Source organism: Cervus canadensis, chromosome 15 (genome assembly GCF_019320065.1).
Source record: "Cervus canadensis isolate Bull #8, Minnesota chromosome 15, ASM1932006v1, whole genome shotgun sequence".
In the NCBI taxonomy this organism is placed as follows: domain Eukaryota; kingdom Metazoa; phylum Chordata; class Mammalia; order Artiodactyla; family Cervidae; genus Cervus; species Cervus canadensis.
Genome location: NC_057400.1, coordinates 56,917,321 through 56,943,859, shown reverse-complemented (window position 1 = coordinate 56,943,859; position 26,539 = coordinate 56,917,321). Strand labels below are relative to the sequence as shown.

Genomic DNA, 26,539 nt, shown 5'->3' with positions numbered 1-26,539 from the left:
TTTCCCATCACTGTAGAGAAAAATGTTGCTGAGAATGAAGGTTAAGCACAATTAAGGTGTCTTGTTTACATTTTCATGGATCATATCCTAATGGATAAATGTGTGCCATTAAAATCAAAGTCTATATTATTGTGGTTCAGTTGCTCAGTCAGTATCCTTATGTTTTCATTCATAAATAATGAACATAAGTTATTTTATTCTCTTCCAAATTGTGGCCCCAGAGAAAATAAAACTAATCTTCAGGTATTATAGTCATTGAACATTTAGCTTTGTGGAAATATTAATCATTAGCATCTTTCATGGAATAATAAAATTGATGGTAAAAATAAATATGTTTATGATTTGTCTAGGTAAAATCCAGTTAAAATAGAGAAATATATGTATATACATGCGTACATACCTATGTACATAGGTATGTACATACACACATATGTATTTTTTGTCTTTGTCATTTCCAAACTGATTTCATTAGTGTTCTTTTCATAACTGAATGAAAGAACGAGTTATCTAGGATTGAAACAGTGGTAAGGTAATTAAGAGTACAGACTCTAGGGTAAAACACAGCCGCCTAGGAATACCAACTCTCCAAATTATTGTATTTGTGAATGGGGATTTAATGTATTAAGGGTATATTTCTTAATGACCCTGAGTCTCCATTTCCTGATCCATAAAATGCAGGAAACAGAGGAAACTAATCACAGGATAGCCCTGAGCACTGAATGTGAAGACACCCATGATTATTGCTGTGATTTCTGTTGGTATGGAGACACAATGGTGCTCTTGCAGTTTAGAACAGACTTATATTTATTTTCAGCAAGTATTTTTTCTGTATGAATTTCCATGTCAGATATTTGAGTAACATTCTCTTCAAAATAGTTTGCTAAGCTTTTAATTCAGTGGGCATCCAATCAAATTGTTTTTTCTCCCTTTGGTTGAGAATCTACATTTTCCCATTTTTACCATTTTAAATAATACTATACTCCATGGCTGATTCATGTCAATGTATGACAAAACCCACTGCAATGTTGTGAAGTAATTAGCCTCCAACTAATAAAAATAAATGAAAAAAAAATAATAATAAAAAGAAAGAAATTCATCCTGTGAACAACAACAACAAAAAATACTACAGTGAACATCTTCGTATATGAAACTTTTTTCTTTCTTTTGTATTATTACCTACACAAAAATTCTTTGCTTTCCATAAATGTTTTGCAATTATAATGCCACCAGTAACGTATGAATGCCCCTTACATTTTATACTATCTTTTTCAACATTTTTCATTTCCTCCTCACCTTTACCCCAACCCCTGAGGATGTGTCCCTTCTCCTGACTTTTGAAACGCAGCCCAAAATATCATTGCTCTTTTCCACTCTTGCTGCCATCTGCAGCATCTCTCCCATTTATGTTGCACATCTCCAAGTGAGCTCCACTGATGGGGAATACGTATAAATCTATGGCTGATTCATATCAATGTATGACAAAAAAAAATAAATAAATAAATAAAATAAATTAAAAAAAAAAATATGCTCTCTTAAAGAGATACCCCTTTCCAGCTTTTCTGCTTCATGCTATTCTTCCTGAAAGCTGTTTCCACTCTCTGCCTCCTTCCACTTTCCCCCTTCCTCCCACACCCCCGGGAGTCAGAATGGTACCCTCTCTTTCTCATTCCCAACTTTCCATTGGATTCTCTTTTGCTAGTCAGGAGCCTCCTACTTATTGACTCCTGCTAGATGATACTGCTTGTGTCATTTTTAAATTCAAAACACCTCCCTACAGACTCTTCTTTGCTTACCAAATGAAGGTCAGACTCAAGGATTTCCAGTGTTGTGGAATTGATTGTCTTTCCAAACCATTGTGCTTCTCCACTCATGGTTGGTTCTGACCTCCTGCCCCACACTGCCAGGTCTGCTTCTAAATTTTACAGTCGCCCCTCATATCCACAGTTCTGCTTTCCTCAGTTTTGGGTACCTGAAGTCAACCTCAATCAGAAAATATTAAATGAAAAACTCCAAAAGTAAATATTTTTTATGTTTTAAATTATGAGAGACCATATTCACATAACTTTTATTATAATATATTGCTATATTTGTTATATTTTATTATCATTGTTATTAATCACATACCCTACCTGATTTGTAAATTAAACTTTATCATGGATATGTATGTACTGGAAAAAAATGTAGTAACATATACATAGTATTTTCTGCAGTTTCAGGCATCCGCTGTGGGTCTTGGAATGTATCTTCTACACATAAAGGCAGACTACTGTACTTCACACATACACGACCTTCCATCTCTCTTATCTAAATGGTTCGCTCAAGGCCAAACGCAAATATCACCTCCTCCACAATTCCTTTCTTAGCTGTGTCACTCCCTCTCTGATCCGCTGTAGCACCAGTGTTCCTTCCTACCATAATCATCACATATATCTACTGTGATCATCCAGCCACTCTCCTAGATTATACATGAGGAAACCCTGTTCAGTTCAGCATCCCACACAACATTTAACAATATGTTTTGCCTAAAACAGGTTTTCCAAAAAGGTTTTGGCATTTATAGTAAACACCCAAAGGATTGGTACAGAAAAAAAAAAAATCAGTAGCTCAAAAAAGTTTGATTTGGGTGGATATAGAAATGAGGAAGGGCCTCTATGGCAAGAGAAACAGGCATCAGCATTGCCCTTAGGAGTTAGAGCCTAAACAAAACCCTGTCAAAGGATGCTAACACTTTACAGATGTTTCTATGAGAGCATAAATGTCTGGGTTTTGTTTTTAAGGATGACTCTATGGCTCTCTTTTGCAGGAGTTCATTAAAAAATCAGGCCTGGAAATCCCTGTCAAGGTTAAAATAGTGATAATAATCCTTTCTCTTTGTGTAGAATTTTGATATTTACAGAGGATTTTCATAAATATTACCTCAGTGTTTTCCAAATAACCTTGTGATGGTAATAAGGTAGATGTTGCTTTCTTTGTTTTAAAAATCAGAGAGGGTAAAAATGCTTTATTTGAGGACTCACATTTAGTGGTGGATCTGGAGTAGAACCTTAGTTATAATTCAAAATCTAATACTCCTTCCACAACTGTCACTTTATTATATTTTTTATTAAAATATAGTTGATTTACAATATCATGTTATTTTCAGGTGGCACAGTGATTCAGATACACACACATACACACACACACATATGTATTCCTTTTTCCTTATAGGTTGTTACAAAATATTGAGTATAGTTCCCTGTGCTATATGGCAGGTCCTTGTTAGCTATTGATTTTATGTATAGTAATGTATATATGCTAATCCCAACCTTCTAATCTATAGCCCCCACTACCCTTTCTCCTTCGGTAACCATACATGTGCTTTGCATGTTTGTAAACCTCTTTCTGTTTTGTAAATAAGTTCATTTGTATAATTTTTTTCACATTCCAATATAAATGATATCATATGATATTTGTCTTTGTCTGGTTTACTTCACTTAGTACGATAATCTCTAGGTCCATCCATGTTGCTGCGAATGGCATTATTTCATTCTTTTTGTGGCTAACATTCCACTGCATATATGTACCACATCTTATTTATCCATTCACTTGTCAGGGGCCATTTAGGTTGCTTCCATGTCTTGGCTACTGTAAATAGTTCTGTAATTAATGTTGGGGTGCATGTATCTTTTTGAATTATGGTTTTCTTTGGTTATATGCCCAGGAGTGGGATTGCTGGATCAATTGATATTTCTATTTTTAGTTTTTTAAGAATCCTCCATACTGCTCTCCATAGTGGTTGTACTAATTTGCATTCCACTTTGGAATTAGGTATAGAGTATATACTAAAGCAGAGTAATTTATCAAATAACATAAACCGGTGTAAGTTTTAGAGTTGGAGGTAAGAGCTGAATCTCCCCAGTAAATGTCTGCCCAAATCCTTTGAGTTGATATAACATGTACACTTTGAGAAGTATGCCTGTTTCTTTAAGGCCTATCTAATGCCCATGTTCCAGGTGGTATAGAGTAGCTTCTGTTGCCATATTCTTGTTCAGTAGCTAAGCCACATCCCTCTCTTTTTAACTCTGTGAACTACAGCACACCAGGATTCCCTGTCCTTCACTATCTCCTGGAGTTTGCTCAGACTCATGTCCATTGAGTCAGTGATGCCATCCAACCATCTCATCCTCTGCCACCCCTTCTCCTCTTGCCCTCAATCTCTCCCAGCATCAGGGTCTTTTCCAGTGAATCGGCTCTTCACATCAGGTGGCCAAAGTATTGGTGCTTCAGCTTCAGCATCAGTCCTTCCAATGAATGTTCAGGGTTGATTTCTTTTAAGATTTACTGGTTTCATCTCCTTGTAGTTCAAGGGACCATCAGGGGTCTTCTCCAGCACCACAGTTCAAAAGCATCAATTTTTTGGTGCTCAGCCTTCTTTATAGTCCAACTCTTACATCCATACATGACTACTGGAAAAATCGTAGCTTTGACTATATGGACCTTTGTCGGCAAAATGATGTCTCTGCTTTTTAATATGCTGTCTAGGTTGGTAATAGCTTTTCTTCCAAGGAGCAAGTGTCTTTTAATATCATGGCTGTAGTCACTGTCCACCGTGATTCTGAAGTCCAAGAAAATAATGTCTGTCACTGTTTCCATTGTTTCCCCATCTATTTGCCATGAAGTGATGGGACCGGATGCCATGATCGTAGTTTTATGAATGTTGAGTTTTAAGCCAACTTTTTCACTCTCCCCTTTCACTTTCATCAAGAGGCTCTTTAGTTCCTCTTCACTTTCTGCCATAAAGGTGGTATCATCTGCATATCTGAGGTTGTTGATATTTCTCCTGGCCATCTTGATTCCAGCTGTGATTCATCCAGCCAGATATTCCTCATGATGTACTCTGCATATAAGTTAAATAAACAGGGTGACAATATACAGCCTTGACATACTCCTTTCCCAATTTGGAACCAGTCTGTTGTTCCATGTCCAGTTCTAACTGTTGCTTCTTGACCTGCACACAGGTTTCTCAGGAGGCAGGTAAGATATCTGGTATTCCCCTATTATAGCAAGAACTTTCTTCCTGCTGGACCTTTGAACAGCCAATTTTTATTGGCAGTGAACTTTTATCAAAGAGGAATGAGACCTGGAAATAACTGTATAAATCATTTCATGGGAGTACGCCAGCCTTTTGTTGGATACATTTGCTGAATGACTGCCAACTTTACTGGCCCAGGCTCTCACTAATCTTCACTTTGTACAGCAGGGAGATGTTTTAAAGTTGAATCTGAATTTGGAAGACTTCCATGATGATTGCGTTGACCTACTAAAAGAACCAGCAAGAAATAAGCAGACAATATTCAATGATGGAAGGAATAAGGTAAAGAAATCCATGTATCCTCAGATACTTATTGCTTTAGTTTTGAGGTTAGCATCATTGTGCATTGGAAAAAAAATGAATTGAAGCCTTATTATCTTTCTGAATCGTCCAGTGTGGATGCAGTGAATGTCCTTTTCCCTTCTTTTCTACTCATTACTTAGTCTTTCTTCTATCACGGGTGCTTTGACCTCAGAGTCTCTCCCATTGAATACTGGAACCATAGCAATTCACAGTGGCATTGGGACAGTCAGTCAGACACCACACTATTGCCCCAAACTTTTGTTTCTCCCATGTTTAACTGCCTTTCTTGTTGACCTTTCAATCCCGACTTCAAATTTTACTTCTCCCTCTTTATCATACCACCAAGCTATGATTTTGTTGTTTTACACTACCCATTGGAAAACCTTAATACATGAAATTAGATTGTATCTGGTTCCCATAGAATCTACATCTAACATGATATTTCTAGGAATATGTACTAAAACATAGAATGCAACTGAAAGATAAACACTAAAGTATTTATAGAAATGTTAAATTATTTTAAAATCTATGCAGGCATATAAATTAAGCATGTAGCAAAAACTGCAAATACTCACAAAATGCAAATACATTTCAGAAGCATTATTTAAATTGCATCATTATGGATTTTCAGTATAAGTTGTTCACTATCTATTCATAGCTCCTGGACTATAATTAGCTCTTGATTTTATGCATTGCCAAGTTTGCTGCCAGTGTTTGTCTCTCTCCCAAGGAACTGATGGGACAAGCAGAGTCAACGTTATTCTCAACTGCTCCCAAATAAAATAAAATATACCTTTTGTGGCACGAGAGTCTAAAAAATCTCCCCACTTATTGCCATCATCTCATGGAGAAAGACATCTTTTCTTAAATTAAATATGGTATTTAGAACTTCCTTATAGGTCCTTTTATGCAGGTTAAATCTATGTCAAGGTCTCATGCAATTATACAACCACCAGGCAGCAAGTACCATATTAAGTAAATTAACATGTTTTTGTGTGGGATGGCCTTGTAGCATTTAAACCCTGGCTCATCTCTGAGGCAAAGGACAGCTGCCAAACCTTAGCTGGACCTCAGTCTTGTATCAAATGATCTTTGGTTACTCTGATTGTCTAAATCAGGTTTTCTCAACCTCAGTACTATTGACACTTTGACCCTAAGAATCCTTTGTTGTGGGAGCTGTCCAGGTGCATTGTAGGGTGTTTAGGAGCACCCCTGGCCCCTGTGGACTAGAAGCCAGCAGTACCCACTCTCCAACCACTTGTGACAGCCAAAAATTGTCTATAGAAGTTATCAAGGTCCCCGTGGGGGGGAAATCAACTTTGATTGAGACCAACTAGTCGAAATAATAAAGAATAACATTAAATGCATCACATTTTCTTAACTAAGTTTCAAGAGATACTAAATTCAACATCATATGATTTTTTTTTTAGATTCTACATGGTCAACAACATATATCTATTAAAATTAGAAACAAAAGCTATTGCTACCGAAACACACTCATTTATACTTAGTAAAAATGCCTTTTCTTGCTTTTCTTAGTAAGAAATCAAAGGAACAGGTTCCTTTTAAATAAAGCAAGATTTATTTTCATTGAGAAATCACTTTTACTTTAATATAAATTAAAAGACATGATAGATCATCAGCATTTAGGATAAAAGTGAAAATCCATGACTACAACTGTCAAGATCTCATTGACCTTATTTCACATATGCCTTCTGGCACAACTGGCAAAGTGAAAGGGTGGCAGTAAATTTCTCTGTTAAACAGTTCAGTCATATTTACCCTCTTATTGTCTCTATCATTTGCATTATAAGTCCAATGTAATGAGTTCCTAAAATGCCATGTGGGAAGATAACCAGAAGCACCAAATAAAAAACATATCTGGAAGTCACTGGATTCAATTCTAATACCCTTACACAATGTTATTTTTCTCCAAAACATTATTTGAGTCAGAAAGAACAATTCCACCAAACTATTGCAAGAATGTATTCATCACAGGATTTTTTTTCCTGGAGATAGTAAAGCGCTTCTCATTTTTCTGACTCCAACAATGCAGCTGGTGAAATTGGGCCATTCAGTAAATACAGTGCCCGTTGTACTGCTAACAGATCAGTGGTAGTGTTTTATTCCCTAAGGTGAGCACTGAAGCTAAATCCACAGGAATATCTGAAAACCCCTAAGGTTAGGCAGAGGCACAGAGTATAAGAGCCTTGCCTAAAATCACAGAGCTATTTAAGACTTGCATTTACAGTTACAGAATTCTAGTACTAGAAGGAATTTAACAATTATCTGATCGAATCTCATTTTACAGTTGAGGAAACTGAGGCCAAAAGAGATGAAGTATTTTGCCCTCCAGAAATCACAGAAAGTAGTATCAGAACTGGGTTGGCTGGCAGCACAGTTCTCCTGAATTTCAGCCATGTAGCTTTTTTTCATAAGACGGAAAGGGAGTTCTAAGAAACTGCTGCATACAAATATAAATAAGTTATTATGTAATGATACTGTAGATTCGCATGCCAAATTTTTTCCCTCTTGCCATTCATCTGTTACACAATGATTAATGAAGGAGTAGCATGGAAGTACTTTCACAGCACAAAATTCAGGGGAATGCTTTTATCAAAGTGACTGAGGACAGCCCCTGGGCCTTCATCCACTGATCCTGATCACCTGGTTGGAGGAGTAAGATGTTCTTCAGACATTTGCTTTGGCAAAAAAATGGAAAGGACTAAAGTGTTCTTCACCACCTTTCTGTTCTCTCTTATCTGTCCTCCCCAAATTCTCAAAGGTATCAAGTTGCCCCCTGACTGCCCAAATCCCCTTCCAAAGGCCTTTCCCAGAAATGCCTTTCATAGCCCAAGCCCTGTGTTCAAAATCTTTCTTTATCCACTTCCTACTTACCTTAAATCTGATTTGTCCCAAGAGAAGGTTATCTATTGTGGAGATATTTTAGAAGATAAAGTCTTGTGGTGATCGCTTAAATTTCCCACCTAGAAGGCTCCCCACCCTACGGACTTGGACAATTGGTGCTATACATGTAGTTAAATGGATATAGTATATCCCTATATTCTCTCTTCCAAGATGCTCACTTTGTTTGCCCACATGGTGAAGTGAAGAAGTGAAGTGAAGTTGTTCAGTCGTGTCCAACTCTTTGCGACCCCATGGACTATAGCCTACCAGGCTCCCCCGTCCATGGGATTTTCCAGGCAAGAGTACTGGAGTGGGTTGCCACATGGTAGTGATTATAAAGTCAAGTGATAATATCCATCAGTGAAAATTAAAGAAGTTCAGAAATCCTGACAGAGATAATATATGAGGCTATAGATTGAGGATTAAGTAAAAGTTCATTGATCATTAGGTATGAAAGTGTGGTGAGATCTTTGAGGGGAAGAGTATAGAGAGAAAATTAGAGAACTTAAAGTCAAGATCACAATCATTCATATATTTAGAAGATGAGAAAAAAAGGAATCAACAAAGACAAAATTGAGAATGAGCTATGTTTTGATGCAGTAAATCAGTTTCCCAGCCACTTTGCCAGAGCTCATCAGATTAATGCAAATATACCCTGTCTGTGCTGAGATACATGGATTTATCTACCTCTTTCTACTAATGGCAGTGGGTCCCTGGTGGCTTAGCTAGTAAAGAATTTGCCCACAATGCCAGAAACTCAGGTTTGATCCCTGGGTTGGGAAGATCCCCTGCAAAAAGGGAATGGCAACCCACTTCAGTATTCTTGCCTGGAGAACTCCATTGACAGAGGAGCCTGGTGTGCTAGAGTCCATGGAATTGCGAAGAGTTGGACACAACTGAGTGACTACACTTTCACTTTTCTTTACTACTAATGGCAAAACATGGCTTTATGATTGAGAAATGTTAAAAATAGTTGGTATATGTGAATGTTTGAAAACCATTCTTATAAAGGAAAACTAGTAGATGCAGGAAACAATAGCTTATTGAATTCTAAAATGGATTTTTATAAAATTGCATAATGACTTAAAAACTGAAAGCTTATTTCCATTTGAGAATAAAGACAGAAGTGCCAAAAGCTAACATGATTTATGCAAAAAAAACTTGTGTTAAACTCACTTTATTTTGCTTTCTGAGATGATTATTTAACAGAAAATTCTAGGTTTGTGCCACAGATAAAATTTATTGGGATTTCAGGAAGTCATTTGATTAACACATTCACAATAACTCTCTTAAGGTAAGTGGAGAAATATGAACTGAACAGCCATTCAGTCAGGTTACAGCTGTGTCCAAGAGTGTTAAGTATTTTATCAGTATCAACCTGGAAGACAGTTTGCCTTGCCCTGGGGAGACAGCTGGCTTTGTACTAAACTTTGCAGTGTTCAACACTTTTATCAATAGTTCAGTTAAGTTCAGTCACTCAGTCATGTCCAACTCTTTGTAACCCCATGGACTGCAGCATACCAGGCTTCCCTGTCTATCACCAACCCCCAGATCTTGCTCAAACTCACATCCATTGCATCGGTGATGCCATCCAACCATCTCATCCTCTGTTGTCCCCTTCTCCTCCTGCCTTCAGTTCAGTTCAGTCGCTCAGTCGTGTCTGACTCTTTGTGACCCCATGAACCACAGTACACCAGGCCTCCCTGTCTATCACCAACTCCCGGAGTCCACCCAAACCCATGTCCATTGTGTTGGTGATGCCATCCAACCATCTCATCCTCTGTCGTCCCCTTCTCCTCCTGCCCTCAATCTTTCCCAGCATCAGAGTCTTTTCAAATGAGTCAGCTGTTTGCATCAGGTGGCCAAAGTATTGGAGTTTCAGCTCCAACATCAGTCTCTCCAATGAACACCCAGAACTGATCTCCTCCTGCCTTCAATCTTTCCCAGTATCAGGGTCTTATCCAGTGAGTTAGTTCTTTGCATCAGGTGGCCAAAGTATTGGAGCTTAAGCTTCAACATCAGTCCTTCCAATGAATATTCAGGACTGATTTCCTTTAGAATTGACTGGTTTGATCTCCTTGCAATCCAAGGAACTCTCAAGAAGTCTTCTCCAACACCACAGTTCAAAAGCATCAATTCTTTGGTGTTCAGCCATCTTTATGGTCCAATTGCCACATCCATACATGACTATTGGAAAAACCATAGCTTTGTCTATGCAGACCATTGTTGGCAAAGTAATGTCTCTGCTTTTTAATATGCTGTCTAGGCTTGTCACAGCTTTTCTCCCAAGGAGCAAGCATCTTTTAATTTCATGGCTGCAGTCACCATCTGCAGTGATTTTGGAGCCCCAGAAAATAAACTCTCCCACTGTTGTCATTGTTTCCCCATCTATTTGTCATGAAGTGATGTGACCAGATGCCATGATCTTAGTTTTTTTAATGTTGAGTTTTAAGCCAGGTTTTTCACTCTCCTCTTTCACTTTCATCAAGAGGCGCTTTAGTTCCTCTTCACTTTCTGCCATAAAGGTGGTGTCATCTGCATATCTGAGGTTACTGATATTTCTCCCTGCAGTCTTGATTCCAGCTTGTGATTCATCCAGCCTGGCATTTTGCATGATGTACTCTACATATAAGTTAAATAAACTGGGTGACAATATACAGCCTTGATGTACTCCTTTCCCAGTTTGGAACCAGTCCGCTGTTCCATGTCCAGTTCTAAGTGTTGCTTCTTGACCTGCATGCAGGTTTTTCAGAAGGCAAGTAAGGTAGTCTGGTAGTCCCATCTCTTTAAGAATTTTCCTCAGTTTGTTGTGATCTACACAGTCAAAAGCTTTCATATAGTCAATGAAGCAGAAGTAGATGTTTTTTTCTGGAATTCTCTTGCATCTTCTGTGATCCAGTGGATGTTAACTTGATCTCTGGTTTCTCTGCCTTTTCTAAATCCCACTTGAACAAGAAGTTCTCAATTCACGTACTGTTGAAGCCTAGCTTGGAGAATTTTGAGAATCAAAATTGCAAATCAGTAGTCCTGTGTGATTCTTATAAAAACAAAAGAAGAACTAATAAAATCACTTTCATAAAAATGTAGCATATAGATCAAAGAGATGATGATTCTACCCATTACTTTCCACCTGGAAAGTAAATAAGTCCCAGAAATAAGCACATTTGGGGGATAACATTAATAATTTGAAAGGTTTCTAGAAAAAGATTTGAGAGAACTCTCTCTTATTGTCAGTAGAAATTATCTGGTATTGTTATTTTTAATGGAAAGTATTTTTCTACTTCAGGAATTATAGGGAGTAAATATATATATATACATATATAAATAATTATATATAATATAATTATATATATACTTATAAATATATAAATAATTATATATAATATAATAAATAAATATATTTATATATAAATATAAATATATATATATATATTTCCTTGGATTCCCTTCATGAGTCTATCAGCATCTGAAAGTGAGACACTTGAGTCAGGAATTAGTAACCAGTTAAGCTGGATTGGAAGTCAGGGGTGGGACGTTTCTAGTGGGTTTCCCAAAATTTCATCTCTGATGAGACAGACTTGGCTTCCCAGTCACTTGGGTGCACAGCTGAACAACACAGGCTTCCCATACAGAGGTGTTCATGCCTTAGAACTAATGTGGATGCACCCACTTGGTGGAAGGCAGATCCAAAAGAGAGAGCCTCAGAGAGACAGAGCTGACCATGCTCACTTTCTTCTTCCAAACCCACAGCTTCATAAGTCAGTTCCTTCCTAGGGGGAGTATGAAGTGGGGGGATTAGTCTGGAGTTTTACCCAAATTTTTCTCCTCAGCCTGTTGCATAGGCTGCCCAAAGAAGTCATTGAGAAGTTGCCTGCCTCTGCATGATCCTAAGATTAACAAATGTGCTTGCTATCCTATGAAGTTATTCTTAACATGAATAAAGTATCAAATTATTTTCCAAGAAAGTACTCTTTCAGGAAAAAGTATTCAAACAGGGGCTCTCAGAATGGTGTAGAGGAGATTCTTAGACTATTTTTGGATCAAAGTCACTGTGAAAAGGAAAATAAGCACTCCACTTTCAGGAAGAGGTGGAAAGAAAGACAGAGCTAAGCTGTGGTAGGAAAACCAAAAGAAGGAGGGGCATGCCCTATGCAATATGTGTTTATTTAGTGACTTTTTAATTGAAGTATAGTTGATTTACAATGCTGTGTTAATTTCTGCTGCACAACAAAGTGATTCGGTTATACATATATATACATGTATCATTTTCATTATGGTTTATCATAGGATAGGGAATATAGTTTCCTATATACAGTAGTACCTTATTGTTTATTTGTTCTCTATATGATAGCTTACATCTGATAAACCCAACCTCCCAATCCATCTCTCCCCTAACTTCCCCCTACCATGGCAACCACAAGTTGCCATGTCTATGAGTCTCTTTCTGTTTCAAAGATAAGTTCATTTGTGTCATATTTTAGATTCCACATACAAGTGATACTGTATTGTATCTGTCTTTCTCTTTCTGATTTATTTCACTTAGTATGGCAAAATTCCTAAGTCCTTCCATGTTGTTGCAGATGGCATTATTTCATTCTTTTTTTAAATAGCTGAATACTATTCTGTTGTGTATATATATGAACCACATCTTTATCCACTCCTCTGTTGATGGACACTTAGGTTGTTGCTGTGTCTTTGCTATTTCCGTGTCTTTGCTATTGTGAATAGTGCTCTGTGTACATAGGGGGTGTGTACCTTTTTAAATTAGAGTTTTGTCTGGATATATGCTGAGGAATGGGATTGCTGGATGATATGGTAATTCTATCTTTAGTTTTCTGAGGTACCTCCATCCTGTTCTCCACAATAGCTGCACCAACTTACATTCCCACCAACAGTGTAGGAGAACTCCCTTTTCTCCACATCCTCTCCAGCGTTTATTTTTTGTAGATTTCTTAACAATGGCCATTCTGACTGGTGGGAAGTGATAACTCTTTGTAGTTTTCATTTGCATTTCTCTAATAATTAGTGATGTGAAGCATCTTTTCCTGTGCCTATTGGCCATCTGTATGTCTTCTTTGGAGAAATATCTATTTATCCTTTGCCCATATTTTAATTGTTGCTTAGTTGTATGAGATCTGGTTTGTCATATTCTTTACAAATATTTTATCCCACTAGGAATTTTTTTTTAATGAGAAAAGCTTTTAAGAACTTCTGGCTTTAGACTCAGGATTTAAATTTCTACTAAATGGCTGAAGGAAACCACTTTTTCTCAACTGGGTTTATGCTTTCTCTGAAGATAAGTCATATATGTAGAATAGTAGAAGGCATATTGTTTTGCTTTTAATCTTCAACCTGAAAACATATTTATTTCTCAAAAATCACTTGTATATGTAAGGAATAGAACTATGGGCTAAAATGAAGAACTCAAACTCAAAACAGAACACAACTTTTTTATGTGCAAGTGGTAGTAACAGGACAAAAACCAGTAACTGTTAAATTAAGTAAAAATGCACCCCAAATGCTGTGGAAAGGCAAAGAAAGAAGTGGATATAGAACAAGCAGGTTGGGATAGATGAGATCTCTTTCAGCTTCAATATTGTTTTGAGTCCATGCCAGAAAGGATATTTGAACCTCTTATCAAACCAGAGATGGATGTGGACAAGTGGAGAGAAATCCTAGAAAAGAGTAAGTGAAATGGATCACTGGTTTCCTCAGTCTCCTAGCATGACATATGTTCCACATGGGGCAGAAAGACAAGTGGCAAGTGTTCCTCCACTGTGTCTTGGTGCGTTCTCCAGCAAAAGGCCACAATGTATGATTGTTCCCTTTGTATCTACTTCCCCACTAGGCTGGCATCTCCAGGAGGGAAGGATTCTACCTAGTTTTACTCACCATTTATCTCTCCTGTGTCTAGCATAGCAGCCAGTACATAATAGGTACTCAGTAGATATTTTTCATTGTAAGAATAAAACTAAGGGTCTTTTAGAAAATAAAACCAGTCATTAAAAAATGGCTTTATCTATATGAGTTATCTACAGTTTTCAAATTCATAGAGACAGAAAATAGAAGGGGCTGAGAAGGGGAGAATAGGAGGTTAGTGTTTTATTGGTACAGACTTTGAATTTGTAAACAGGAAAAGGTTCTGGAGATGGATAATGGAGATGGTTGCATGACAACATGAATGTCCCTAATGCCACTGAACTGTACATTTAAAAATGGTTAAAATGGTAAATGTTAGATTGTGTGTATATTTTGCCACAATAATTTAAAAAAAGGAATGGCTTTCCTGAGAAAAAAGCAGGGTTATTCTTGGAGGATGTGAGAATCACCTAAAAAGAAGCTTCTGATGTTTAGGAACCACATTCTATGACGTGCAGACAGATAAGTAAACCAAAGCAGAATTTGCTAGTGGAAGAAGACTCCTCAGACCATGATTTGAAAAACATGGATCCAGTCCAACCCCATCATGAGAGACGAGAACCAGGGCTTTCTCTCCTCTATTTCACAAGATCTGTCACCTCTCACTTAGCGGCCGAAGGTCAGTTTACCCATTCCTTAGTCATGGGACTGTCTATGCTCAGGTTCAGTGGACGAATGGTTTCAAGTTCTGTGAGGCTGGGGCCAGGGCCCCCAGCTGTCACTCACTGCGGTTGTTCTCAAGTTGTTTCTCCAGTTGGCTTTGTCAACATTAACTTGAAACTTTGGCTTTTCCATTTTGAAGGAGCAGGCCCAGCCAGCAGCCATCTTGGCCGTCAACGGAGCACGAAAGGGTCAGCTTCCACAGGGCGTGAAGCAGCTGGTCCCCGGCGAAGAGAGTGCTGTCCAAGGCCTGCTTCTGCCTGGAGACGTGCTTTCAGGAGAAGAATATGAGTGTGCTTCACCCGACGACATCTCCCTGCCTCCAGTCCCAGGAAGCCCCGATTCTCTCCTCGCTCCGTCCGACATGGAGCTGGAGGCGCGTGGCAGCCCGTTCCCCCGCCATCACCTCAGCGGCCACGGGATGCAGACGGGGGCCAGCGGTCCAGGAGAGGCCCCTGAATCTGGCTTTCCTCCACCTGCTGCTTTTGCTGATGCTTGCAATGATAAGAGAGAAACGTTTTCAAGTCATTTTGAGAAGCCTTCCCCCCAGGTCCAAGCCGAGCCCCCATTAACATCCCAAGGATTTCTGGAGAAGAGTACTGCCTTCCACAAAATCAGGGCTCAACTTCCAGAGAGCATGCGCAGTGAAGTGCATGACAGAGCTTCACAACAGCACCCCCAGGCTCAGGGACATTTGCTAGAAAGACCAGAGAAAATGCATGCTGATAATAACGTCACTAAAACCCGAAATAGGCTGCATGCTTCCCAGGATGCATTCTCGGGCCTCGGGTTTCATCCAGGCCCCAGCCAGGCCTGTCAGAGGCAAATGGTTCCCCGAGAAGAGATTATAAGTACGCCAGCTAAGAACAGTATGGTCAGCCTAGCTGGCCAGGCCCCTAATTTTTCCAGGCTCCTGTCTAACGTAACTGTCATGGAAGGTTCTCCAGTGACTTTGGAAGTTGAAGTAACAGGATTTCCAGAGCCTACACTGACATGGTGGGTAGCCTATAATGACAAGCCCTAAACAGAAACAAATTGAATCTCTTCTCTAAGCAAATCATTCTGTGTGCACTAACTTTAAAGTTTAGGGGAAGCCGGTTAATGTTCTACATCACGGCAGCTGTGCATGTTTCAATCTCACATCAAACCCCCAGCTCTCATTTTTAGTAACCACATGGCTAATACTCTTAAAAAATAACCATATAAAATAGTAATTTAACCAAGTCCAAAAGCACTACAACTTAGTTGCACCATTTTTTAGTATCAGTTTGACATTCCACATTTCTAAAGATTGTGGCTTGAACTTCTTTCCTACTGTTTATTTCTACACAAGCATGAAATTTTCTTGGTTTAATAACCTGAATTCAGTAAAAAAAAAAAAAAAAAAAAGCATTTGGCTATTTCCCTTTTCTGTCATTTACCTGTTTCATCTTTTCCCTCTCGCAATATAGTCACACACGCCACTTTTCTAATATTGTTTATTTCACTAAGATTTCTTTTTATAAATTTCTTCAGTGTTGAAGATGGAATAAAAATATTGCCTTCATAGTTGCTTCTATGATAGGCAATAAGCCCCTTTTTGAAAGGTGGCATAATAACTGAGCTGTGAACAATGTGGTTTTACTCTAGAGACATCATTATTTTTAGCCTATTTATTTTAGTAAAAGTAAAACACAGAATACAGGTTTTAAATCATTTTTGTTATAAAAGCAGTTCTAACTTCCTTAACATGTGGGTTACTTTTAAACATTTAGAAACTTTTCAACCTTAAATGTATTTCTTTGAGGACAAAGTTACTAAAATGTGAGCACAAGTTTATACTTATAAACCAAGTAAAATAGCATTTGTTTATCATAATGTTTCAGTAGACAATAACAATTTCAATTACTGTGTTTTCCCTTTGATGGTACTTGAAGTGTGGATCAGTTATCTAAATAATTTATGAAAAAACATTGGTCTCTCAGATTATTAAATGAAATTGCACTTGGATTACAGTGCAGCCATTTATGCTTTTTGTCTTATTTTGTTGTCTTTACAATTGCATGTTTTTTTTACAGATCAGGAATTTCATATTTATGAATTTAAATATCAGTAAATTCATTATTTAATATCATTATTTAATTCATTATTAAATATTAGTTCACTCCAAATAAAAATGTTGTCTGAAGTATTTCTTGTTTTTGTCCACACACAAAAATGGCTTGGTTAGCATTTATTGTTGAAGAACTATTGTGATATTGTGGAAAAAAATATCTTGCCCTTGAATTTACAACAATTTTTCTCAGTTAACAACTGGCAAGCTGTCAGGGAATCAGTCTTAGGACACTCAGAAAAATGCAAAATCATCACTCAGGCACTGGGAATAGAAAGTGATTCAGGTTTGTCACCACTTCTTGGGTGGAACAACATGAGGAGAAATAAATAAGCAAGAATCTAGAGTGTGCAAAATAAACATTATTTGCTTTATACAATGCTGCAGCTAAGTGCTCATATTCATAAGAAACTTTTAGAAATGTGTCATTACAGTAACAATCCAATTGCATGGATGCTCTTATAATTAGAAATCATTTTCTTCTAATGAAATTAATTCACAAAAATTAAATGAGCTCATCTTGCCAGCAAGTGCTATATCTGTACCTCCTTCTAAAGGGCACATTGGTATTCTCCAGGGATCTTTCAGGATGAGTCTGATGGGGAAGAGTCTTGCTTCAGTAGACTCTTAAGAAGTCACAAGCTGCTGTTTCATAGCAGCTGAAAGAATGACACAGGTCAGATAGAAGGTGCCATTTCCCACTCGGGGTAATTGTTGCCATGAGAATATGGTGGCCCAGTGTGACCAGATGGCCTGGTTTTGTTAAGAGGAGTTGGATATCTGAATTTTCATATGCAATAGTCTAATTGTTAAATGTCAAAAAATTCAGTGTTTAAAAAACAGTCTGAGTCCATCAAATACTTCCTTGGCCACCAGTTGCCAACCACTGCTTGAAAGATAAACAGCTCCCCTGGGTTTGTGGTTGCTACTGAGTTTCTGCTAACGCTAGAACATATTGCAGTAGCAATGGGCCCAATTGCAGTGCTTATTAGAACTTGGAAATGATGTGAATAAACCATGATCCTGACTGTAAAAATCGACTCTCTGCTTCAGGTACAAGAAGGGCCAGAAATTGTCTGCAGATGGGCACTTGCAGGTTTTACACAAGGAGACAAGACACTTGGTGTTCATTCCGAAGGTATGCGAGGCAGATGCAGGCCTCTATGTGGCGCGGGCCCAAAACCCTAGTGGCATTCTCTCCTCCAGTGTCAACCTCCACGTGACAGGTAACCACAAGCCGCCCATCACGAGGATAAACTGGATCATGCTGTGTGTCATCTATGTTACCGTGTCCCTAATGTACTGGCTGTTCACACAGTAAGTGCAGGGTTGGCACCCATGGATGTCGTTCTCATGAGCCTAAAGGACAACAATACAGCTGTTTATTTTCCTGCATCTCCCATTTAGCTTCCCCCACCAAGTGTACTGCCAGTCTAGCCATATTGCTTTTTTTGGCTAATGCCACAGCTCTGTGAAATAATCTAATTTTCTTTAGTGCTCTAATGTATTTGAAGAGCTTGGTAAATCATTAGCAGTGAATCAGGATACATCTTTGAATTCTAGAAAGAGATGTGTTCCGTATAAAACCTAGTCAAATTATACCATGTTTATTCCCTCCTAATTTAAGAGCATGCAAACCAACGCTTACATAGACATGCAGATGTGAGTTTTATTTCAAAGCCAGCTGTTTGATAATCTGTTTTTAATTGTACTCATAAACATCTCTTTGTAGAGTAAGAATAGAAATGTTGAGCTAAAATTGTAACTTTCATTATTGTGCAAGATGTCTTTCAATTTTGCTTTTCCTGTCTTGATCCCTTTTATCAAAATATGTTCTATGTAGTTTCAATGTAGCCTACCTGAGTCTGAGGATGGCACTGCAAATAGTCATTCCTCCTGTTGATCTCATGGGTTTGACATTGGAGAATAAATGTGCCATCGGCTTTAAATGGAGATTGAAATTTCCATCAGCTGTGTGTGTCACAGAGCAAGGTGGAGCATAGCTGCAGAGGTGGATCTACAGTACTCCTGTCCTTCCACTGACATATTTTGGTCAGCCATGTGTATATAGTTGTAACCAACTCCTCTTGCTTCTAGTCTTGTCCTGCTGCTAACCATTTTTACAGCCATTATAGTGGTAAGGCATCTCAGTGCTCATTTTCCCATTTGGAAATGGGTTCATAATCTACCTCTTGGGCAATTGATGGTCTTCATTTCATGTCTTGTAAAGATCTGGAAAATGAAAAATACTCTATGAAGGTTAAGAGTAATTATATTCTTTAATGTACTTTGTCATCACACTGCCTCCTGCCCACTATTTCTCCTTCAGGTATTGTTTCTTTAGAATATTAAAAATTAAAAGAGTGGAGTTAGTATGTGATTTTGAACTGTTTCCATGTAGGAAAATGATGTTTTCTGAATTGAAACTTAAATACTTTCCAATTTCTTAAGACTATCTCTTTTTCAAAGATTTGAAATTAAACTCAGGGGGATATATTTAGTATGATCTCAGAGAGAAAAAGTATATAATAGGATGACATAAGATGAAGTCTATCCTTTTCTTATAATTATCCCTGTAATATTGAAGAATGTTCTGTGCCTTTCTGAAACATGTTATTCAGAAAAGAGGATCATCATGTGAGTTCATTAAAAAAAATTAGCATGTATAGAAGCATTTGTTTTTAGATTTTAAATGTAGTCTCACCATGTTAGGGTAAAATCTATAGTTGAAATTCATTGTAGATTTTTGATAGGAGGAATTAATTATGTTGCTGTAAAGACTGTCTGCAAATAAAAATGTTTAAATTTAATATATTCAAGTTGATATTAAAAAGTTACTAGAGGTTATCTGAAGATGTGAAATGTGTGGCTAAGTAAAAATATACATGTGGCATATATTTTCTTGTGCTGTGTATTCAGTTTAATTAAAAAATTTAATCTCTTAATTTTCTTAAAAATTTTGACAGAAACCTATTAAAAACTTATGTATGCAGTATCCCAGGGAATTCATAGTCTCTTAATTCACCTATCCTTTTTGTCCAGTTTCAAGTATTGTGACTATCTTGCCAAATTGCTATTCTCATTTGAAGCTAAAGAGTAAAACCTACTTATGTCCAAAGAGGGCTGGCAGACCCAGGTAATAAATTCTTATCTTACTCTATCTCTATCTTGTTAATTTAGTGGGATCTCCCATCCCATTTTGTCAGTTTGGTTGAATTTTTTTAATAGGAGAAAATCAAACAAAAGTTTAACAACATGTGTACATCAGAGAGACCCAGAAAAACTGATTAATGCCAGCTTGGTTGAAATTTTGGTTTGAGGTTGTAAGGGCCTGGGAATTACTGGTTTACTTTACCTGTTGCATGCTAGTTATTGCTAATCATTTGAGGAGCAGAATGGGATATACATATACCCATGGTGTGTGACCAAATAAGGCATATAAAGTCCCTGATATATTTGATTTATATATCAAGCATAAGGTATATCTATATATATATAAGCTTTATATATATATATATAGCTCACATATTTTTATACATATATACATAGAGCTCAAATGTTGAAATAGAGCATTATGCTGATAGTCTTTTTATAGTTCCAGTAGCTGTGTGTCTGTCTGTCTTTTTATCTATCATCTATTCATCCATCCATCCATCTATTTATTAATATTTACCTATCTACCCACTTACCTACCTACTTATTTTTCCTGGTTACTCACTACCTAGTAATCCCCACAGCAGTGAAGAATAGCTTGCTGTTCAGTTATTCTTCAGGCTATATTTTAATTTCAAATACTTAAGTGTGATTATTCTTTTGGTTAAAATTTTTGTCTTGATGAAAAATTCCCCTTATGAAAATATGAACCAAAATTATTGGTTAAAAGTTAAGAAAATCTTAGGAAATGGACATGACGTTTCTATTTTGAGATATATATATATATGATTCATACCTATTTACTTCTAAATTCTGGACAGTTAGCAATATCAAAACACTTCAATAAGAAAATGAAAATGACAAAAAAATTTTAAGGAACCTATACTCGATACCAAGGCAAAATCATTTTTTCCTGTTTTTATTTCCTAACAAAAGGATGTATAAACATTTGATGGTAAAGTTTTTTTTTTTTTACATTCAATTCCAGGACAAATTTATCATAGAAATCATCATATTTGAATCTTCGCATATTCTATAATATATAAAATATTTGGAAAAAGAAGCAGGAACATTTAGCTGATTCATTCAATAATGGTAACCATCACTTAAAACCAAGACACAGGCTTAAAGTAAATTATTGCAAGAACTTCCTAACCACTTCATCCAAGTTTAAATTTCTTCAGGTATCACACAAAGCCCTTCAGTACCTATGTTTCCATTCGTAGCCTCTGTTCGATCGCTTCTGATCAACATCAAGTGATACCTAACTTCAAGTTGTACCCTATCATGCTCTTACTTCTCTTCAGTCCTCCTTCCCAGAACTGCCTTACTGTGGTCCACCCAACTTTATGTGGCTTAATTCCTGCTTATCCTTCCAGGTCCTTTTGAGACACAACCTCCCCAGGAAGCCTTCTGACCCATCAAGTCCAGTATAGATGTCCCTGTCATGTGCCCTGTCATCATCCAAGCTGCCCTTGTCATGTCCCTTAATAGTTGCATCGGAATTGCATGCGTGAGCATCCGTCACCTGGCTAAAGTGAGAGATGCTTATCAGCAGGATCTGTGACAGCCCTGTTCATCATCATGTTCTCAGCACCTAAGGCATAGTCACACTCGATATTTTTTGAATTGTTTTCAGAGGTAAGAAAAGATAAGCCTAGCTTGTTTTTCCTTTTTCTTTTGGAGAGATGGATGGGAGAATGTAAAAAGACAAAGATGTTATTTGTTTGCCTGATTATTATTTCCTGTTATGGAAATTAACCACTTAGAATCAGATTCTAACTGTGGAGGATACATAAAACTCTCTCACCTAACCTATGAAACTTAAGAGAGAACCCTTCAGATCATCGGGCTTTCCTGGTAGCTCAGCTGCTAAAGAATCTGCCTGCAATGCAGGAGACCCTGGTTTGATTCCTGGGTTGGGAAGATGCCCTGGAGAAGGGATACTTACCCACTCCAGTATTCTTGGGCTTCTCTGGTGGTTCAGACAGTAAAGAATCCACCTGCAATGTGGAGACTTGGGCTCTATCCCTGGGTTGGGAAGATCCCTTGGATGAGGGCATGGCAACCCACTCCAGTATTCTTGCCTGGAGATTTCTATGGACAGAGGAGTCTGGTGGGCCATAGTCCATGGGGTTGCAAAGAGTTGGACATGACAGAGTGACTAAGCACAGCACAGCTTCAGGTCATCTGGACTGCACCCAAATTGAAACTTTAAACTTAAAAATCTGTGATGGCTCTAGTAGTCAAAATAATATTGAGGAGATAAAAGTCAAAATCCAGGATCATTTTCCCAGCATTTTAAAGTAGATATCAGTCAGTTCAGTTGCTCAGTCGTGTCTGACTCTTTGCGATCCCATGGACTGCAGCAATGCCAGGCTTCCCTATCCATCACCAACTCCTGGAGCTTACTCAAACTCATGTCCATCGAGTTGGTGATGCCAGCCAACCATCTCATCCTCTGTCATCCCCTTCTCCTGCCTTCAATCTTTCCCAGCATCAGGGTCCCTTCCAATGAGTGAGTTCTTCACATCAGGTGGCCAAAGTATTGGAGTTTCAGTTTCAGCATCAGTCCTTCCAATGAGTACTCAGGACTGATTCCCTTCAGGATGGACTGGTTGGATCTCCTTGCAGTCCAAGGGACTCTCAAGGGTCTTCTCCAACACCACAGTTCAAAAGCATCAATTCTTCAGTGCTCAGTTTCCTTTATAGTTCAACTCTCATATCCATACATGACCACTAGAAAAACCATAGCTTTGACTAGATGGACCTTTGCTGGCAATGCTTTGTTTTCCAATGGCCTTTGTCCAGGCAGGCTCCTCAGTCCATGAAATTTTCCAGGCAAGAGTACTGGAGTGGGATGCCATTTCCTTTTCCAGAGGATGATCCCGACCAAGGGATTGAACCCAGGTCTCTCGCATTGCAGGTAGATGCTTCACCCTCCGAGCTACTAGGGAAGCCCAAAGCAGATATAATCAGGTGTAAATCCTCATTAGGTGTAAGGGGAGAAGTGGGTGTCTCACCTCTCAGTGACTAAGTCCAAATTGCCAAAACCAGGATTTATGTACATCTTAACAACACTGCACAAATTGTCAGTATTTTATTGTAGCAGGGGCTCAATAATCTGATTGTGAACAGATCTAATTTAAAACTGACATTTCATTTATAAATGTAAATCTAAAAAAAAAAAAGCCAAATGCAAAAATTTAGATTATTTGAATTCCAAATGAAGGAAGGAAAAATTACTGCATCTTGTTCCACGATATTCATTTTTATTCATGACCATTCCTTCCTAGAAATTGCCATCTGAAACTTTTGACATTCCTGTGGTAGGTACAGTATTTTAAGTGTGTCCATGAAATAAGTTAGCTGAAACAAAATAAAATATCTCCTCCTAGTACACTCTGGTATTGTGCGTGTCAATGCAAATGCCAAAGCATGACAGACTGTTTTCCATTTATAATAAGCAGAATCTTGAGCTGCATCAAAGAGCCAAAAGATTTACATTCCCTAAATGAAACAGTGTCCTGATCAAAGCAACAGTAATTCATTTTCTCCAGTCTCTTCACATGAGATGAGATTTGAATGTTATCAGCTGTGTATGAATTCAGCCTCAATACAGAAAGCACAAAGGTGCTGAATTTGGCTTTTCCCCAAGAATCTCCACACCGCTATTCCTTGTGTGGGTGAGAGTTTATATAACATAACGAACCACCCAAGCACTGGGGGCGGAAGTTGGATGCATGACACTCTTCCAGATGACCAAGTCTTTGATTCTGGAGTTTTTGAGTATTTGGCCGGATAGCTCTACCTTCTGTTCAATAGAAATTTCATTTGTTTAAGCCAGGACTTGGCAAACCCAATTTTTTGGATCCTCTTTTTTAATGCCATAAAATTAATACCCTATCCTCCTCAAAGGACAAGGGAACAGAAAAAATTATATAGACATGGATGTTTGTGGGCATATATTTCCAGTTAGCGCAATCAAAATCTGGTGAAATTAAAACATATTTTAACCATAGGGGTAGCTGGAAAAATTGATGATTTTTTTTTTAAACTAAAACAATAAGTACATAATTGGAAGTTTTCAATTTGAATTCTGATGGCTTCCTGCTATGGCTCTTTTCCCATTCATAACCCACTTAAATATCAATACTTGTAAAATAATAGCTCCAGAACTGGCTAATGAAACAACCTTTTCCCTTTGTCATTCAACAACTGTTATTTTCCAAAAACTTTTATTGATTCAAACAATTACAACATGGTATTTTTTTAATATTAGCATTAAAATATCATTTAATGAAATTTTTTGAAGATAAAAATTCAAAAGTTCAAATAAAAAGGAAACTTACCCAATGGCAAATAATCTCTAACTCTTATTATTCTAATAAAGGCAGAAGCCTACCTTTCTTTGTAACAAATATTATGCAGACCTCCCTACAAACAGGCAGTTGGCAAGCAGGGCAGCTGGAAGTGCAAAGTAGGAAACCAGGTACCTGGCAGGATCAGAAAAGCTAAGTGCCCATCTGCTCCAAAGGGTCTTTTCTAGCAGCCATTGCCATGCTGACCCTCAAAGGTCTACTTTTGATGCAAGTTAATGCAGCTCTCGAAGATGCCTCTTAAATGTGCATTTATTGATTTCTGTGCATTTTAAAGGAGTAGTAGAATTTCTCATCACGTCCTGGTATGGGTTATCAGATTAAATAAGAATGTTTTCCCCCACCAAAAAAAAGACCCTCAACACATTTTTGTGAGGAAATGGGGTATGTGGGAACCTTATCTGCTGTTCCACTATGCGTGGGGAATTAGAGGACCAGAGGGGAGAAGAAACCAAACATCAGGATGAGAAAACTGAGTAAGCTTTGGATTTCATTCTCCCTCTCAGGATGAATTTCCTATGGATCTAGGAAATTTATGTGGGGACCGCCCTGAGAGGAAGTTAGAGGCCCCAGTAAAATGTGCCTGCGTGATGTTTTTAGTTACTGGATTAGGGTAACTGTTATTGGTTGAAGTGTCAGGGTGAGCCCTCAATCCACAACGAATGCTCTCAAGAAGGCCATGACAGACGTGGAGACAGAGGAGACAGAGAAAGTGGTGACCAGTGGTAACAGAAGCTGGTGGCTGCGCTGCAGCTGCGGCAAGCCACACAAACCAGAGGCGGACCCCACCTGACGCGGAGGAGCAACGAGAAGGCCTTCCCTGGAGACTTCAGAGAGAGCCCGATCCTCCTAAGGCCTTCATGTTGAACTTCTAGCCTTGAGAACTGAGAAAGAATAAATTTCTGTTGTTTTTAAGGCAGCCAACTTGTGGTATTGTCCTCCTTCAATATACTTGGGGATTGGTTCCAGGACACCTCTTCTTCCACAGATACCAAATACTCAATCCCTTAGGTAAAATAGCATTGTACCTTGGAACCTTTCTTTATCAGCAGGAAGTTACCCACTGTGCATCAGCGACTCCTGAGGGCCGACTATTCTTTGTTACAGCAACCCTGGGAAACCAATGCAAAATGTCTTAGAAAAACCCAGTCAAGTTTTTCTCTGGCAGTATTCACTAGTAGACATGACTAGCCTTTCCAATAAGCACTCCCAGGTTGTGCTGGAAGGCCTCAGTTCTCTTTTTGATCTGGAGGTCACCTTGGTATATTTCAGTCAACCAGTAACTATTCATCCTCTAAATGAACACTGTCCCCTAAGTACACCACAGTGTACTAAAACCAGACCAATATTTTAACATAAAGCTACAAACCAATATTACTCATAAACATAAACACAAAAATTCTCAACACAATACTAACAAATTGAATCCAACAGTAAATAAACAAACTTTCACATACAATGGAATTTTTTCCCCCAGATATACAAAGCTGATCCAATACTCAAAAATCAATCAATATAATCCACCACATCTACAGGCAAGAAAAGAAAAATCATAATTATATCAATTGCTTCAGGAATAACATTGGAGAAAATTTAATACATGTTTATGATAATTAAAAAGAAAAACTCTTAAGAAAACTAGTAACAGAAGAAATTTCCTCAACTTGATAAAGAACATCTACAAAAAACATATAACTAACATCATATTTAATGACGAGAAACCCCTCCCCGCCACCCCAAGACTGGGAAGAAGATAAGAACATCCTCTCTTGCAACTCTCATCCAACATTATACTGTAAGTCCTACCTAGTAAATAAGACAAGAAAAGGAAACAGAAGTTCTGTAGATTGGAAGAGAAATAATATGCTTTTGTTTATAGAAAACATGATTTTGAATAAATATTAAATGAATATAGCAAGTTTGCCAAAACCATTGTGCAGGAGGCTTGCACCAATGGTATCCAGGAGAAAGGCAAGGAATTAACAATAAATGAATCACATTGAATCAGGCATCTTTAGACATCAAGACAAAACGTGGGAAATCTGTAACTTGTCT

At 37.9% G+C, this 26,539-nt stretch overlaps 1 protein-coding gene across 5 annotated transcripts in view; it reads left to right on the top strand.

Annotated features, from left to right (window-relative positions):
* CCDC141 (coiled-coil domain containing 141) overlaps positions 1–20,294 on the top strand; it is a 241,259-nt gene extending 220,965 nt beyond the window's left edge. For 2 of the 5 annotated variants that reach the window (XM_043488046.1, XM_043488050.1), the window contains 3 exons: positions 5,237–5,353; positions 15,003–15,856; positions 18,006–20,292. In XM_043488046.1, coding sequence (XP_043343981.1) covers positions 5,237–5,353; positions 15,003–15,856; positions 18,006–18,273 — 1,239 coding nt within the window. In that variant the 3' untranslated portion in view covers positions 18,274–20,292. Of the gene's footprint in view, positions 1–5,236; positions 5,354–15,002; positions 15,857–18,005 lie in introns of all 5 variants that reach the window. The other 3 variants (XM_043488049.1, XM_043488047.1, XM_043488048.1) reach the window with 3 other exon arrangements.
* The last annotated feature ends 6,245 nt before the right edge of the window (positions 20,295–26,539 follow it).